The 15410-nt window shown below is 38.7% G+C and overlaps 1 protein-coding gene across 4 annotated transcripts in view; it reads left to right on the top strand.

Moving 5' to 3' along the window:
• zfpm2a (zinc finger protein, FOG family member 2a) overlaps positions 1-15410 on the top strand; it is a 184731-nt gene that overhangs the window by 110548 nt on the left and 58773 nt on the right. For all 4 annotated transcript variants that reach the window (XM_028469912.1, XM_028469913.1, XM_028469911.1 and 1 more), the window contains one exon: positions 2908-3032. In XM_028469912.1, coding sequence (XP_028325713.1) covers positions 2908-3032 — 125 coding nt within the window. The remainder of the gene's footprint in view (positions 1-2907; positions 3033-15410) is intronic.

Genomic DNA, 15410 nt, shown 5'->3' with positions numbered 1-15410 from the left:
AATCATAGCAGATTGGCATCATGCCATGAGCTAACTCATTAGCATTCAGTTGTGAGCTTTTTAAAAGAACCACAGAGAAAATGGCCAGTTTTCTTAAAACTGAAGTCTCAAGTCTCTTGAGCAAACCATACTGCCAATTGTGTGGCATTTAAGGGTTGAATGATGAGACAACCCAAGTGTGTCATATTTCCTAACACCCTATTTTCAGATTTCCTACAGTTTTTTGTTTGTTTGCTTGGGGGATAAACTCTGAGATCTGTATTTGCCCTAAGCTTGTTGGTAATTAGTAACGGTAATAGGTGGTAAGTTTGGAGAATCACAAAAAAAGCATGAAGTTATTTTGCTTCCATAACTGTACATGCATAGCACTAGCTGGGTTTCCATTATCCTTGTAAATAAAAAACTGGTAATGGAAACACCTGAATTAAAAAAAAAAAGCAAATATCGCTACAAAAGTTTTTACGCTTTCATCAGAAGGAATTTCAGAGGTTTCGATATTGAAATGTGTCGCAAAAGCGCTATGGAAACACTTTTTCTGCAAATACACGTCACATGATGTGACGTACATGGTCACATGACCATTTCTCTCCGAGAAAACACTGGGCACGTGTAGACTGAAGAGGAGACCAGGACAATTCTTAGCATTAGACGTGAAACAACAAAAGAATACAGTGTTATAAGGAGGTTCTGACCATCAATCTTCCTGCAACAATGTTTCGCGGGATGATATTTCACGGGAGTTACGAGGCGCCTGCCCAAAACAACGTTCAATGGAAATGCGTTCAAAGCGCAATTATACTTTGTCAACATTTAGAAACATTGCTTTTATTTTGTGAAAATCTGTAATGGAAACCCAGCTACTGACAACAGAGTCAACCTGCCAGTTTATAGATATTTTCTATCTGTTTACCAGTAAGTGCTCGTAGTGAACATCCAGAGTGTCAGTGAAAGGCACACATTCGTCATCCGTGGCTGTTTTTGAGCAAATCATCCACTAGTATCTGCAACAGATGTGACAAGCCATCTGTGAGCCAAGGTCCTCGGGCAACATTTGGTGAGATGCTTACAACTGGCACCTAAACATTGTGGACCATGAACCACACAATTTAAATCACACTCACTGTTTTGCCTTCGTCTTCCCACCCACTGGGAAGAAAAGAGAGCGAAGTTTGAGTCAGACTGGCTGAGGATGGCTGAAGTTGTGTCAGATGAGGCTAAAAAGGAAGTTGCATCCAAGTGGTTAAAGGCCGTGAGTCTTATCTGAGGACAAACAGAATGCATCAAGCGGTGACTGTTACTCTCAGTGATGACGACCAGCTGTGCACCAATGTTTAATTATTTTTCCTTAATGAGCTTAGCCACCCTCTGCTGCAACACCAGGAAGAGAGCACGTAACAGCATAAGCAAGAGAGACAGAGGAGAAAACGATAAGATAACACGGTCCAGATGATCTTTCTGGCTTATTCCCATCCTCTCAAAACTACAACAGCAGTTGGAATATGTGTGGGTTCTTTAGGTTTTGAATATATAAATGACAAAGGTTTGACATGACTAGGAAATGTTTTTGAAAATGTGGCTGACATTTAGCTTTTTATTGCCACAATAGTGACCGCCATTGATGAGTATATGATCTGCAAGGTGTCATTTGTATCGGGTAGTAACACCTGCCCCGGGGTTTGATCGTGTTTACGCATGCAAAGCTGAATATAAGCACACATCTGCATAGCAGCACAACAGACGAGCACAATTCCAAAGCAGATACACGGTTGATATTTACTGAGTAGGACAGGGCCAAATAGGTCATTATACACACATCTGAAAGTCCAGTGTTTATAGAAGCTCATTCAGCATGAATTGAATGCCACGAAAACCTTTCAGCCCCATGTTAACAAACAGGCTAAAAGATACAATGTGCGAAACATATGTAGGGTTCATTTGCATAAAGATGCTCCATGTTATAATCATTGTTCTCTGGTTTGAAAAAAGAAAAGAAAAAAAACACTTGTACTGAAATTTTAAATTCTTCTTATGCAATAAAAACCTGCAACATTGAGCATTTTACTGCTTATGCCCTCTAGTGGTCTGCCACATCATTGACAGATTGTTAGTAACACTCGTAAGTTTTCTTTTTACATTTGTTGGATCATTCTCAATGGTTTATTGTTGCTTAAATTTAAAGTTATATGAAGTTATAATCTGATCTGGGGTGGCTTCTCTTATTAGTCACATTTGATATGTTCTAATACTAAAAATCATTTTAATAATAATTATGCAGCCAAATGTTAAACTGCTATTAACTCCAGTTGATAAATCCATAACATAAGATAAATATGTGCTTTATTTTTTCTTTTTCCACTTAAAGATGCACAGAACACACGTACACTCGCACACACACATACACACACACACAGAGAGAGAGAAACATCCTCCTCTGCAAACAGTTTCTCAGCCTGTCCTGAGGTTTATCATAACTATTTGATTAATCACCATCTGAAAAAGTACACTGAATCTAAGAGATAAGATGTAGCATGCAGTGTCGGGGAGGTGAGCACCGGTAGTACTAACAGTGTTATCCGGGTCCACTGTTAATTAACTGGAGCGCTGCCCAGCAGTTACAGGGACCCTGATTTCCTGGAACAACTGAAATAGGCCTGCCACAAGTTGCTTTGGTCAGCCAGTGAGTGTCCAGTATCTCAGTGAAATGATCTTAACTGTAGACACCTTAGTAGCCAGGTTAGTACACTGTGTGTCTGAGGAATAACATCAGAGCGATGAACTGCATGGCCTAAACTTGGTGCTTTATGCAATCGAAGGCTGCATACGGAGGTGACCAAATGTAAACTACACTGTGATTGGTGGGTATGCTAGCTGAAGTCTTATATTTGACTGTGATGTTTTATTTTACAGGAGAACTAGATGCGTTCCTTAAAGATGGTGAACGACGCGTCCACAGCCGACAGCAGCTTCCTGTGGGAACGACATGGGGGCCCTTCGAGGGGAAGATTGAGATGAACACTGAAAACACTGCACTGGTAAGTCTTTGTTTTGGTTGGATTTGTTACCGCTTTGAAAGTGCATGCTCCAATAAACAACACACCATTACCAATGCAGATGTCTGAGGATGCAAAGACAAAAAAAATAGGAAACGGAGAAAAAGTCTACAGCAGAGGCCAACGATGTGTTGGTTGAGCGGAGATGGGCAACTTCAGTGGGGGCCAGAAAAATGTGATTGTTTGATCTGAGGGCCACGTTATCAACAGTCATGTCAGCATTTAGAAAAATGACCAACATGAGGAAAGAACAAAAGGATTGTGTAGTTTCCTTTTTTGTATTTTTTGTAATTTCGTTCTAATTTTGTGCAATTTGTTCTAGTTGTTTCTTTTGTTTTTCTCTCATTTTGTATTTTTCTGTTGTTATTGTATACTTTTACTGTAATTTTGTGTGTATTTATTGGAGAGAGTTTATGTAGTTTTGATGTCACTTTGTATACTTTTCTCTCATTTTGTGTAATTTAGTCATAATTTTGTGTTTTTGGAGTCATTTTGTTTATTTTTGTTATCATTTTGTATATTTGTCTATTTCTATCATCCTTTTGTGTAATTTTCTGTTAATGTTTGTGTATTTTTAATAATTATGTGTATTTTTTTGCTATTGTTTTGTGCATTTACTTGTAATGACCAACTTTTGTTAAAGGAGAAAATGCCCTTTAATATGTCGTGGCTGGAGAACTCAGATCTACAATAAACATTATAGATATCATCGTCAGATGAAAGGATCTAATCTGATAACAACCAGTTAACATTATTTTTAGAATAAATGAATGTAGATCAGTGCACTTCATTGACATTACCTGTAACAACACGAATACTAAAAAGTTATACATCTAAAGACCAGAGTAACTTCAACTCATGGGCATAGAAACATATTGAAGAGAATCTTTAGTGTATCAGTTGGAACCATTTATTTAATGACAAAACATTTTAATTGGTAGATTTGAAGTTCAGCACAGGCTCCAATTGAATAAAGTCACCATTCATTATGTTTGGTGTCACAGCAGCTTCATATCTCTTTTTTTCTTTGATCCCAGCAGAGGCTGGTGTTGACCTGCTGCTCTGCTGGAGTGACAAGTCCTCAATGGCTTTGATCCTCCATTCTGCATTTGGATTAATTAAGAAATTCCTATTAAAATCATAACCGGCTTCACGTTCATTCCGTGAAGAAACATAAGGAAAACTCCAGGAGGATTTTGGACTCAGAGGCCACCCTCCTCCCACTTTGTTAGATTCCTCAAATGCTTAACTTTATTAAATCATTTCCCAAGCAGTTTTGACTATCTCCTAAGCTCCCCCTTTGGTTTTGAAGTCATCAGTAGCTTTATATAACTGAAGCCGTATTATAGCCATGAAATATGGCTTCTCTCAGGATAAAGCCAGTTATCCTTGGGCAAGAAAGTGATTTGACAGAGTAACATGTTGGTTGCCCTCCAAAGTTACTCAATTCACATATTTCTCTGGCATCAAAGGTTTCCAAATTCAGCCTCTAACTGTCCATCTAATGACCCGAGTTACTCACCAGGTGATGTCATATGGTACATCTTTGCAGTCGGTTTTAATCTATCAAAATACTTCCTCGACAAGACGCAGTTTCATGGCAAAAATGATAAATTGGTAACTAACTGCCCTCTGAGGAATTATGAACTGTTTCTCAGCTTTTGTCTTTGTTGAAGTGAGCAGGTGCTGGTCATCACCTGTAATAGGCTGTGGGGGGGTTAGTGAATATGCCGAGCCTCCCTTGCAATTAAAAGCAGAGGAAGCAGCTCTGGCATATTGTCTTTAAGGATCTCAGGTGTGTCTAGTCTCATGGGGGCCGTTTTAATGCTCCACTGCTTGCCCTCCTCCTCTCCTATGTTTCCTCTTAAACGTGGGTAGTGGCTGTTAGCAGGTTCTCACTAGCTCTCATTAAAAGCTAGGTCAACCTAAATGGCATGGGGTCTTTTTTGTGTGTTAGTGAGCCCACTGTTCGGGTTTAGTGTAACTTTTACCATGGTCTCCTTGAATAGGCTCAAAACATGCCGCTTCCTGTATTTCCTGCATCACAAGGGAATCGCTTCATTTACAGCAACACTGTTTTTCATTTTTATTTTTGTCATAATTAGGCCTCAAGTTACCAAACTGCTGTTGCTTTGTTAAACGTGTAGCCATTGGCATCCTTCCTTAACACAGAGCTGCATTTATCTCGGTTATTCCCATGGGAAGCAATAGAGTTGTTGCAAATCTTCCAGCACTGACATGTGGACAAAACCCTGATGCCTCACCTGGAGTTGAAATAACAAATGCGAATGTGAGGAGTAAACGGAGATGAGAAGAAAAGAGCGTGGTGCATGTTGGAGCTGCAGAGAAGGGTCAGAAGGAGACAGAAATCGTTTGAGGTAGAAATAAAACTGTGCTTCATGGGTCCTTGCCTCACCTATTAGGCTCTCAGTCATTCTTCTGACCTGCACCAACTATCACATCTCTTTTTGCTCTCTTGGATTTAGATATTTTGATACCTCAGAAGGGAATGAATGACCTAAAGGTAGAAGGGTGTACGGCAGGATTGACACTCTTATCACGCTTGAAACCCATGATGTGCTTGTGAGATATTGATATGCCCTTTCTAAATCAAACATATTTCATACCTCCATCTAGTCACATCATTTGAAGCTTAAATTTTTTTAGAGGTCCAACTATGATTTTCAATATGTTGCACAGGACTTTGTCTATGCCTGGTGTGACACCTAGGGAGTGGTGTTTTATGTTTTATGGCCTTTTAAAGTGGGCACACAATAAGTAATGAAAAAACAACAGCACTTTGAACAAACGCAGTCTGTCAGTGACAGAGAAAAAGGATTTGAAATGCACCTATGGGAATACTGCTTGTGGTATGGAACATTGGACAGATAGTGAGAACTAAAGTAACATAGATTTATGCACTCTGAGGTGAAAGCCTATAGAGAGCAAGCCTCAGTTTAACCTAACAATGTGATGTATGATGCTGAGACGGGAGGACGAATGGAGCGTTTAGCGTGCGTGTGTCGGCAGGCTTCTTCTTACATGTATAGACCTTGAAAAAGAGAATTAACAGAGAGAGAGCAGTGGAAAACAGAAGGGAAAAGCATGACAGGAAATCTGGGCATCTGCAGGACAGAGATAGGGTCACATCTCCACTGTTTATCAAAGAGGAAAGCAGATTTCACAGCTGATGGGTCGGCCGTGGCAGGTCTGTAGACCCCAGGGGCTCAAACTGGCATGAGGGACTGGAGGTGTATTTATTGCCGTTGCAGACCTGTTAAACACAACCACACTGCAGTGTAGCAGGGAGTTAAACCTGTCTACTGTTTTTGACATTGTTTTATCGAGGATCATTTGGAGCCCTTCTTTTTAAACATGTAAATAGTTTTTTTTATTTTTTTTATTTTTAGGGGATGATTATAGCTGTTAAGGAAAACGAATAGTAGCTAAAATGCTGAAAACTAATGTAAACAGAAAACAAATGAGTTGGTTTGATCCTACTGCATCTGAATAATGTATAATAATGTAAGTGTGGGAATGGCAGCAGCGCCCACCCCTTCACACTCACTCACACATAAATGCATTTATAATTTGAAAAAAATGAAACGTTTTAACCTTAAAATGAGTGTGTTATTTTAGTCTTTAACACATTTCCAAACACTTATTTGAATATTACTAGGCCTACTACATTGTTTTTAAAAATTAAAAACAACTGATATTACATCAGTTTCAAATAATCTGGATATTTTGTTCTTTTTCTTTGTTCAGTCCAAACAAAGACAGCATACACACCCTGTTCCTTTTAACAGCAGACTGATCTACAAGGTGACAACGTGGAAATGACGCCGACTCACACAACAAACCAAACTTAAACATACCGCTAATGACACCTGAGTACAGGTGTTCTCATATCTGCAGCTGAACATGAAGAACAGACACACCTGCCCACTGACAAACTCCAACGTAATTACAAGCAAACAACAACTTACACACACTTTCCTCACTTCCACAGTGCAAATAACTCCCAAGCACAAACATACTGAACAGAGAGCGCAGGCGAGACAATGAGTGACACAGAGACCGAGACGGACAGGGAATAGGGACACAGACCAGGAGACACGCCACGCCATAATGATAACACTCCCACACACCTGTGATCAGACGCTTGAGAAAGCCACCATTGACATGATACAACACCTCAACCCGACCTCGCTGAGGAGGAAAAGATGTCGAATGCCTCATAAATACTGAGTGGAAGGCTGTCTCGATGACACTTTCTCTTCTCTTCTTCTGCTTTGTGTAGAATGTTTACCGCAATTTTTCCTGGTCAATATTTTTCTCGCCCATCCCTGCCCCACACGTTGAAAAACTCTGATGTAGGACATGCTAAAGTTGTCTGGGTGCTCCTGTTGTTAGCCCTCCTTTCCTGCCCTGTTCGTCTTCCTTCACCTCCTTTGCTCCCTTCTCTGCTCTATCTGACTGATGGAGCTGCCAGAGCCCCGTCTCATCCCTCACTTCTCTCACTGATCAATCAGACCATTAGACTCCAATTACATCAGCGGGCCCGGCGCAGGTGAGCGACGAGCACATTCAGCCGGCTGCCGACAAGGCCTCCGCCATGGCTTCCTCGCACTCTTCAAATTAACGCAAAGTAATAGTGACACTCAGACATAAATGTCTGAAATCGGGGGTCTGAATTAACATTTTGGGTTGAAGCTATTGAGTAGCAGGTGTCTTTAAAAGCTGTAATTACCTATGCTGGACAGTAGCAGGAGGAGAGGGCGCCTCTCTGTTTGCCTGGAGTAAGAGTCTGGCTTCTTTTGTAGCTGTTAATAATTGATTGGACGGGAAGCTATTAATGAGCAGCAGATTCTGAGCTCTACTGTAAATGTGTTGATTAGGGTGTTGCCACCTTAACCACGTTGCCTTCTCAGTAATTATTAGTGTAGCTTAGTCAAGGTGCAACTGTAATGACACCAAGATTTTATATACAGTGTTTGGAGGGGCCCTTTAGTGTAAATTAATAACAAAGCTAATTTAAGACATGTCATTATATTTCCTTTTAAATCTTTGATTGAGCTTTGACATATAGCCTTTAATTAATACAAAGTATGAAAATGAATAACTCCCGCAGTCACGTGTAGAAAATTATAGGCATCAAGTGTTTTAAATCTCACAGGATTGGCTTTTTGTTATATTAGGCCAATAAATGAGTTTTTTTTTTATTTTAAATTGTGCATCTTTAGGTTGTCCTGTGTGGCACACAGAAGTAAACATTGTTTTTAGATATTTTGAATATTATGTGTTAGGTGGACCCTTTCTTTTGTGCACAGTTCCCACAGGACTGAAGATTTTTTGCTGGGATTCACTCCCAAATGATGAGGCGTAAGATTCTTTTCCTCATTTCATTGCAGGTGAAAAACCTTGAACACGCAGTGTAGATATTCATTACAAAGTCTAACACAGTTGCTAAATAAATTATAACATTATCAAAAAAAGTAAATTTTCCATTTACTTGATATGTTTAAGAATAAATAGTTAGATATTATTTACAATGAAACTATTATTTTTGGATTTTTCCAATTCCTGTGCATAATAGAATTTACAACACATATAATACTTAATGTACTTTGAATCGAAAAATACAATCACAATTTCCTTTTAATTTAGGTTGACATAATGAATTGAATTCATCAGTACAGTTAATTCCATTGCATTTTATTTAATAGTGACCCTTGGTCAGTTAAACCAAACACCAATTTAGCAAACTGGGCACAAAACCACATTGTGAACAACTGCATTGAAAAGGTCCAAGATTTCCTCAAGTATGGACATTATTCATAAAAACATAAAAAATGTTCAGTAAATTAAAAAAAAAAATATTCTGTAGCTTTTTAATGCTTAAATGCTGATAAATGGTCATAGTAAGTCATTTATCAGTATTCTTTAAATGTACCGGCATATATTTTTTATAGAAAATAATGATCTAAAAGCCAAATACGTAGACGTGCTTAAATCGTTCCTGTGTATTTCCATGTCTGTTTGGTTTGCATATTTCAGGGTGTTTGTAGATTTCTAGTGTGTGGGAGGGCACAAGCGCATCAGTGTGCACAATGTGCTGCTTTTGGCTGGGGAAGAGAGAGCTTCAGCTTGTAGACTACAGAAGAGCAAAAATGTCAAGATACTGTCCTAATTTTTACCTGGGACAGAGAGAGAGAGGCAGAGGCTGTCAACCGATGCAATGCGATTATTGTGTAATTTAGTAAAAGGGCAGGAATATTGGACCAAACTTAAAGAAAATACAGCTTCAGAAATGATTCAGCCCATCACTCAAGACATTTATCTCACTCCTGTTTGCCCACCCATTCCCTCCAATATGTTTATTGTTAGCTACCCCTAAACTTTAACAAGTGGTGGCGGGTTTTTCTGTTTCCGAAATTATTTTTTTCTTCTTGTCATAGCTTCATTAATCAAGAGGAGGCATTCTGAAAAATGTTTTGTTTTGGAAACTGCAATCTATTTTGTGTGTGTGTGTGTTGTAGTTAATCTGCGCCTGTGGCAGGTTTCCCCTCCGAAACGCAGCGCTAAGCAGCGGTATCGCAGGCCTATTGTTGTAGCCTCTGTCATAGCAAGGAGAGCCTGATGCAGGCCTGGGCTCGCCTGATAAGGAAAAGAGGATTCAACATGGCTGGAAAGGAGAATCAGTGGGACTTGAGAGTAGAGTACGGATGGGGCAGATGCGCGCACACACACACACGCACACACACGCACACACACACACACACACACACACACACACAATCATACATACATACATACAGTCACACATGAGTCGACACACACACAAATCATCACCATCATCACACTGGCACATGCCCAGGCAATTATTTACAGTAACATCCAATTACATATGCAAGAAGGCACCCCAGGATAGGACCTCTCTGTAGCATCGCTGCTAAATCACACTTACACATATGCACAGGATCAGCCACGCATGCATACAAACAAACAAGCCACTGAGCTAGAAAGGAAAATAAAAGCTCCCTTTCTTATAGGTGGCCTGTGCTCAAGTAGCAAAAGTCATTTTGTCTTGGATTTGGTTTAAAAAAAAAAAAAAAAGCCTGACATTATCAGGACTAACAGGATTTGAATTTCTGTGTTGGTCACAAATAATTTTGGCACCAAAAATACGGTTTTTATCTAATGAAATAATGGCCTCAAATTTTAGGCGGAGAACCAATTTGTGATTGCATGCATCAATTATTTCTTGGGTTTAAACCAATATCTGGACGGGGGTCTGTTCAGTTGGGTAAAATGGTAATTATCTGGCCAGCTTAGCCCTTAACTCAATGTCATCCATATATTTATTGATTGGCATTATTGGAAGTTTTTATCTTCCTTCATAAAAAGAATGAAATAGCTCCAACGGGTCTGGACTACTTAGTACAGACCAACACGACTTTGATTCAGATGTAATTTGAAGATCAGGCTGTGACAAAAATAAACATCCATTGTTTGCTTTTTTTTTAATTCATGTTTTTCCAAGCCTGCACTTTTAAAGTTTTAGTGGCCATGGCTGGAAAACATTTCCGCCTCCATACAGCTCTATGCATCAGCCATGAAGCACTCAAGACACACTCCGTCAGTCAGCTAGTCAGAGCTATTATGGCCACAGCCCAGCTCCACTGTTTGAGAGATAATACATGGTTGACTTGATCTGCAAGTGAACCTGACATTCTGCTGTCCTTACATCACAACACAACTACCCAAACTGATATGGCAGTTCACCTGATAAGCAGAACAGGACTCACTGATTTGCTTTGTGTTCACTTTAATGGCTGCATGCTTTCCTCCAACACAACACAGAGATTGTGACTTCCTCAGGTCAAAGATGCAAAGATGCTGAACATTAAGTAGCTATATTGAGTCATTCTGGCATGACATACAATCTTCTAACATTTTTACATCTCTGTTCACAGCCGTGCAGTTATGATCACAAAGAAAACTCAACCTTTAATCAGATTAAGACGAGGCTTTCATTTTCCCTCAATAATGAAAACCATTTTCTTTTGTATTCAGCATGAAATTATTTAATAATGTCATTTGAATTTGATCATAACAAATTACCACATCATTGAAGTTTTGCAGTAAAAACAAGATTTCAAGACAACAAAATGACCCTACCTATTATGGACCACAGAACATCTGGACTATAGTCTGCACTATCAAGCAACAGCTGAATACTGCAGTGAGAATGCAGTTTTACTTTTATTTCTGACAAAAAGTGACTGTGAAAGACATATCTATGTAGAAAAAATATGCAACCATTGCTCAGGTGTGTGTGCTTCTCCATGGCTCCCGTTGGGTGCTCCTGGCCCGGCCTGTCCTGCGGGCATTTGCCTGCACATGGGTCGTGGATACACTAGCATGCCTTAGACTTTGGAATAAGCTCATATTGGGGCCTAACTTAGACACGTTTATCCCAACTATCAGCTCTAGGTGTTAGCACTCACCCTCGCCCCTCTGGTTCACAGCCACCGTCATTACACTTAAGTAGGGTGTTCCGTCACTCTCTTTAAACTCTCCACATTTGTCATCAGACTGGTTCTATAGATTACACCCCACAACATAATATGTACAATAGTAGCATCACTCACGGAGCATGTTATTCTCACAATAGATACACACACAATATGACATATGTGACATTATTGCGTAGTAGGGGAACTAGACTGTTGCTAACTAGCTTGTCATTTGTGGCTGATTTATTAACAATTATTAATGATTAAAATAATAAAGAGATTTTTCCAAATGTAATGTAAGAGGATGCCCAAATTAGTGTTTGTTTTATATCATTATATCAATAATAAATTTAGTGTGGGCCATTATTCTATCAGTAGGCTACTTCAGTGGTTCGCAAACGTTTTTTTGCTCAGGTACCCCCTTTCTCTTCTTTCTGAATCCAAGTACCCCCCTTTGTTCAACTACAACATTTTGCTCAGAATTCTGTGAAAAAAAATATATATAGAGTATAATGATGGAATGAATGAACGATAACACACTTTTTAAAGAATCATTTTCTATAGTTTTTATCTTTTTTGGTCATCCCCCTCCTGATATGGGACCCAGACTGGCTTTTGTATTAAGATCATTTTATATCCTAATTTTGTGTGTTTTAGTGTCATTTTGTGTATTTTGTTGTTGTTTGTCTGTTCTCTTTATTAATCAGTATATTTTTCTCTCATTTTGTGTGTTTTTATTATTGTTGTTTTTGTGTGTTGTTGGTGTTATTTAAATTATTTTCTCAGTGTGTGCGTTCTCTCGTTTGGTTGTTTCTGTCGTTTTGTATGTTTCTCTGTTTTTTTTGTGTGTTTTGTAGTGGTCTTGTGTATTTTTCTCTTGTTTAGTGTGTCTTTGTTGCCGTTTTGTGTGTTGTTGGTAATAGTAAAGATTTTTCTGTGCGCGTGTGTGTTTTTGGTGTCATTGTGTATTTTGTTGTTTGTGTGTTCTTTTTATGATTCAGCTTTTTTTTTTCTTTTTAATGTTATTTTGTGTGTTTTTGTTGTGTTTTGTGAGTTGCTGGTACTATTCAGTGTGATTATCGTATCGCTCTCTCTCTCTCTTTACCTCCTCTAGTGCCATCGCGTACCCCTAGGGGTACACGTACCCTATTTGAGAAACCCTGGGCTACTTAATACTTCTGTTAACATGCTAATAGATGCTAATTTAACATTTTCAGTGCTCACCTTGTTTAATGTTTCTGTAGATAATCACTTACTTTTATAGTTACAAGTTTGTCCCTGCTAATTTAATGTTTTAATGTTGCTATAGGAACGTTTGGCTGGATTTTAGCGCGTGTTACAAAGTTTAATACTTCAAATTAACTTCCCAATCCTGTCACGCAGCCTCCAGATGTGATCAATCTGCAGTAACATCACTCATACTGTAATATAGAGAGACAGGCAGTTGTCAAGCACCAATTGTTTGTTGAGTTGTAAACAGATCAGGGAGCTCCAGTGAGGCTCTAAGGCCTCTGGGGGCCACTCATTACATCAGCAGCTTAACAACGGTGAGCTGGGTTACTTGTTGTCTCCCACACCATCCTCACCTCACAGCTCTGTGGGTGCACACACTCGTTCAGTAACTCATCTCAGAGGCACACTGTGGTTTAGAAGATGTAAGAGCTTTTTTGCATGTGTTTTCTAGATGTTGTACACTCAACAGCTTGGTTTAACATTAGCATTCATGAACAACTGTTCAGTTTGTGATAGCAGAAGTTATACACAATCGTCTTTTTTTATTAAATTTGATTGACTGTGTGTTGGTTCTAAAAAAAAAAAAAACATTTTACCTTCATTACATCAGCTTATTTTTTTTTACCAAGTCTAAAGTAATTTCAAAATCTGACTTTTTCTGAAAAAAAACTAAAACTGTTTCCAAGCCTAAAAATTTCCTGGCTTCACACATTGCTTTTTTTTTTTTTTTTTTTTTTTTTTTTTTTTTTTTTTTACAGTAAGCAATATGGCTTCCCAAATGAATGATTATCCAACACTTCAATACACTAAAGACCCTTTTTTTCACCAAAGCCACAAGAGGAAAAACAAGATGGCGAAAAAAGAAAGGAAAGTGAAACAAACTTGAGTGGTGACAGCTGCTTTGCCATCTGTCACTGTCATGCTTATAACTTGTGATATGTTAAAACAACTTTCTTAAGAAGTACTAGAGATACATTTCCCCCCTCATTGGGAAAAAAAACCCTTGTACGACTCCTAATGTATCCGAACAGAGTGAGATAATAATAAGTGTCATTGATTGAAGGCCAGTACCTTTGTGATCTGGAATGATCTTGACGGAACCGATTAAATGAAAATTATAGCTTTATGTGGACAGTTTGTTGTTTTTTTAACCATAACTAAAGAAGATAATTTTGTAACAATTGTTTTCACATTTTTTTTACTTGTTAGCAGTGTTTGCCTTTCAGAGATTGATTTAGCTTATACATGTATAGTTTGCTTTTAATTGTTTTTGATCTTTTTGCCTTTATTTTTATTTGTGTTAACATAAATGTAGGTAAAGATCACAAAAGACTGAGTCGTCCTAGCATGTGTTATATGTTTTTACAGTTTTTGTTTTTTTTGGCAGATTATTGTTTTGTATGCCTCCCACCTTAGTGGTGTAGTTTTTCCCACACAAATGTGGTTTATTAACACCCACTCTCACTTTCAGAATTCCTATAGTTTTTGTTTTTTTTTTCCTTTTCTACTTCTTGGCACAAGAAGTAGAGAAACATGCAGGCTCTGCTTGCTTCACCTGCTTTAGAGAAAGGACGGCCTCCCCGCAGGGAGTCCAACTCCTGCTGCTAGACCTTGATAAGTCCTCGCTGACCCCTGTCTTGGCCTTAGCCCTCTGATCCTCAGCCTAGTTGGATCAGAGCCTCCAAAAGACAAAACCTAGTGAACATGAAGAACTAAGCAGAAAAATTCCCTCTTACTGACAAAAAAAAAAACACGACATAATAGGTTAGCATTGAAGATAAGCAACCTGATAAGTGTTGGAGAAGATGAAGGTCTGGACAGTGTCCATCCTCTCCCCGGTGGTCTAATTGTGCCTTTTTAGACGGATGGTTTAAGGCTGTCAAAGCAGGAATATAACACCAAAAGGTTGTCTGCAAACTAATTGGGTAACAAAGACCATTTACAGCTTGGGAAAGCCATCTTTAAAAAGTCTGTGTGCTGAGACTCTGATAAGAGAGTTCACGTCTAATGCATTTAGCGAGGGGCAAGTTCACCATCTTTATCTTATTTACTTAACTTGGTGTAAATATTGTTGGTCTCTTACAGTGGATTTAGCAAGACCCTGTTTCTACTGCAGCAGCGTGAAGGTGATCAGGTGGTATGCAAATCACACACACCTTTGTGCAGTTATTTTATCATCAAAACCGAGTTCTGCTCGCATTGAATTTAATATTTTAATTATCTGGGTGTTATATGTTTGTATATTTCCCAATTACAATACTCTGGTGCTGCTTGTGTTTTATTTCATATACTGTAAGATGTATGGAATTTACCAAGCAGGATGTAGAAATGGTTGCACATATCATAAGAGCCTCTGGAAATCCCAAAATAACATACAGTAGTTGCCATTTCAATGCATCACAAAACTGCACCAGAGAGGAGAGGGAGTTCAAAAGAATATTAAAATCCAATACCTAGAGGGGAGCAAAGGTTTATCTGAAGTCAGAGGCTTTATTCAAGCATCATGCCAACTATTTTATTGTTTGTCCATATTTATGTGGTTATGAGAGCAGGGATTTGTTGTGACCCCTATTGACTGATTGACTCCTGGGTTTCTCTCTGCCTA

The sequence above is a fragment of the Gouania willdenowi genome, chromosome 16 (assembly GCF_900634775.1).
Source record: "Gouania willdenowi chromosome 16, fGouWil2.1, whole genome shotgun sequence".
NCBI classification, from domain to species: Eukaryota; Metazoa; Chordata; class Actinopteri; order Blenniiformes; family Gobiesocidae; genus Gouania; species Gouania willdenowi.
This window is presented reverse-complemented; position numbering and strand designations above follow the sequence as displayed.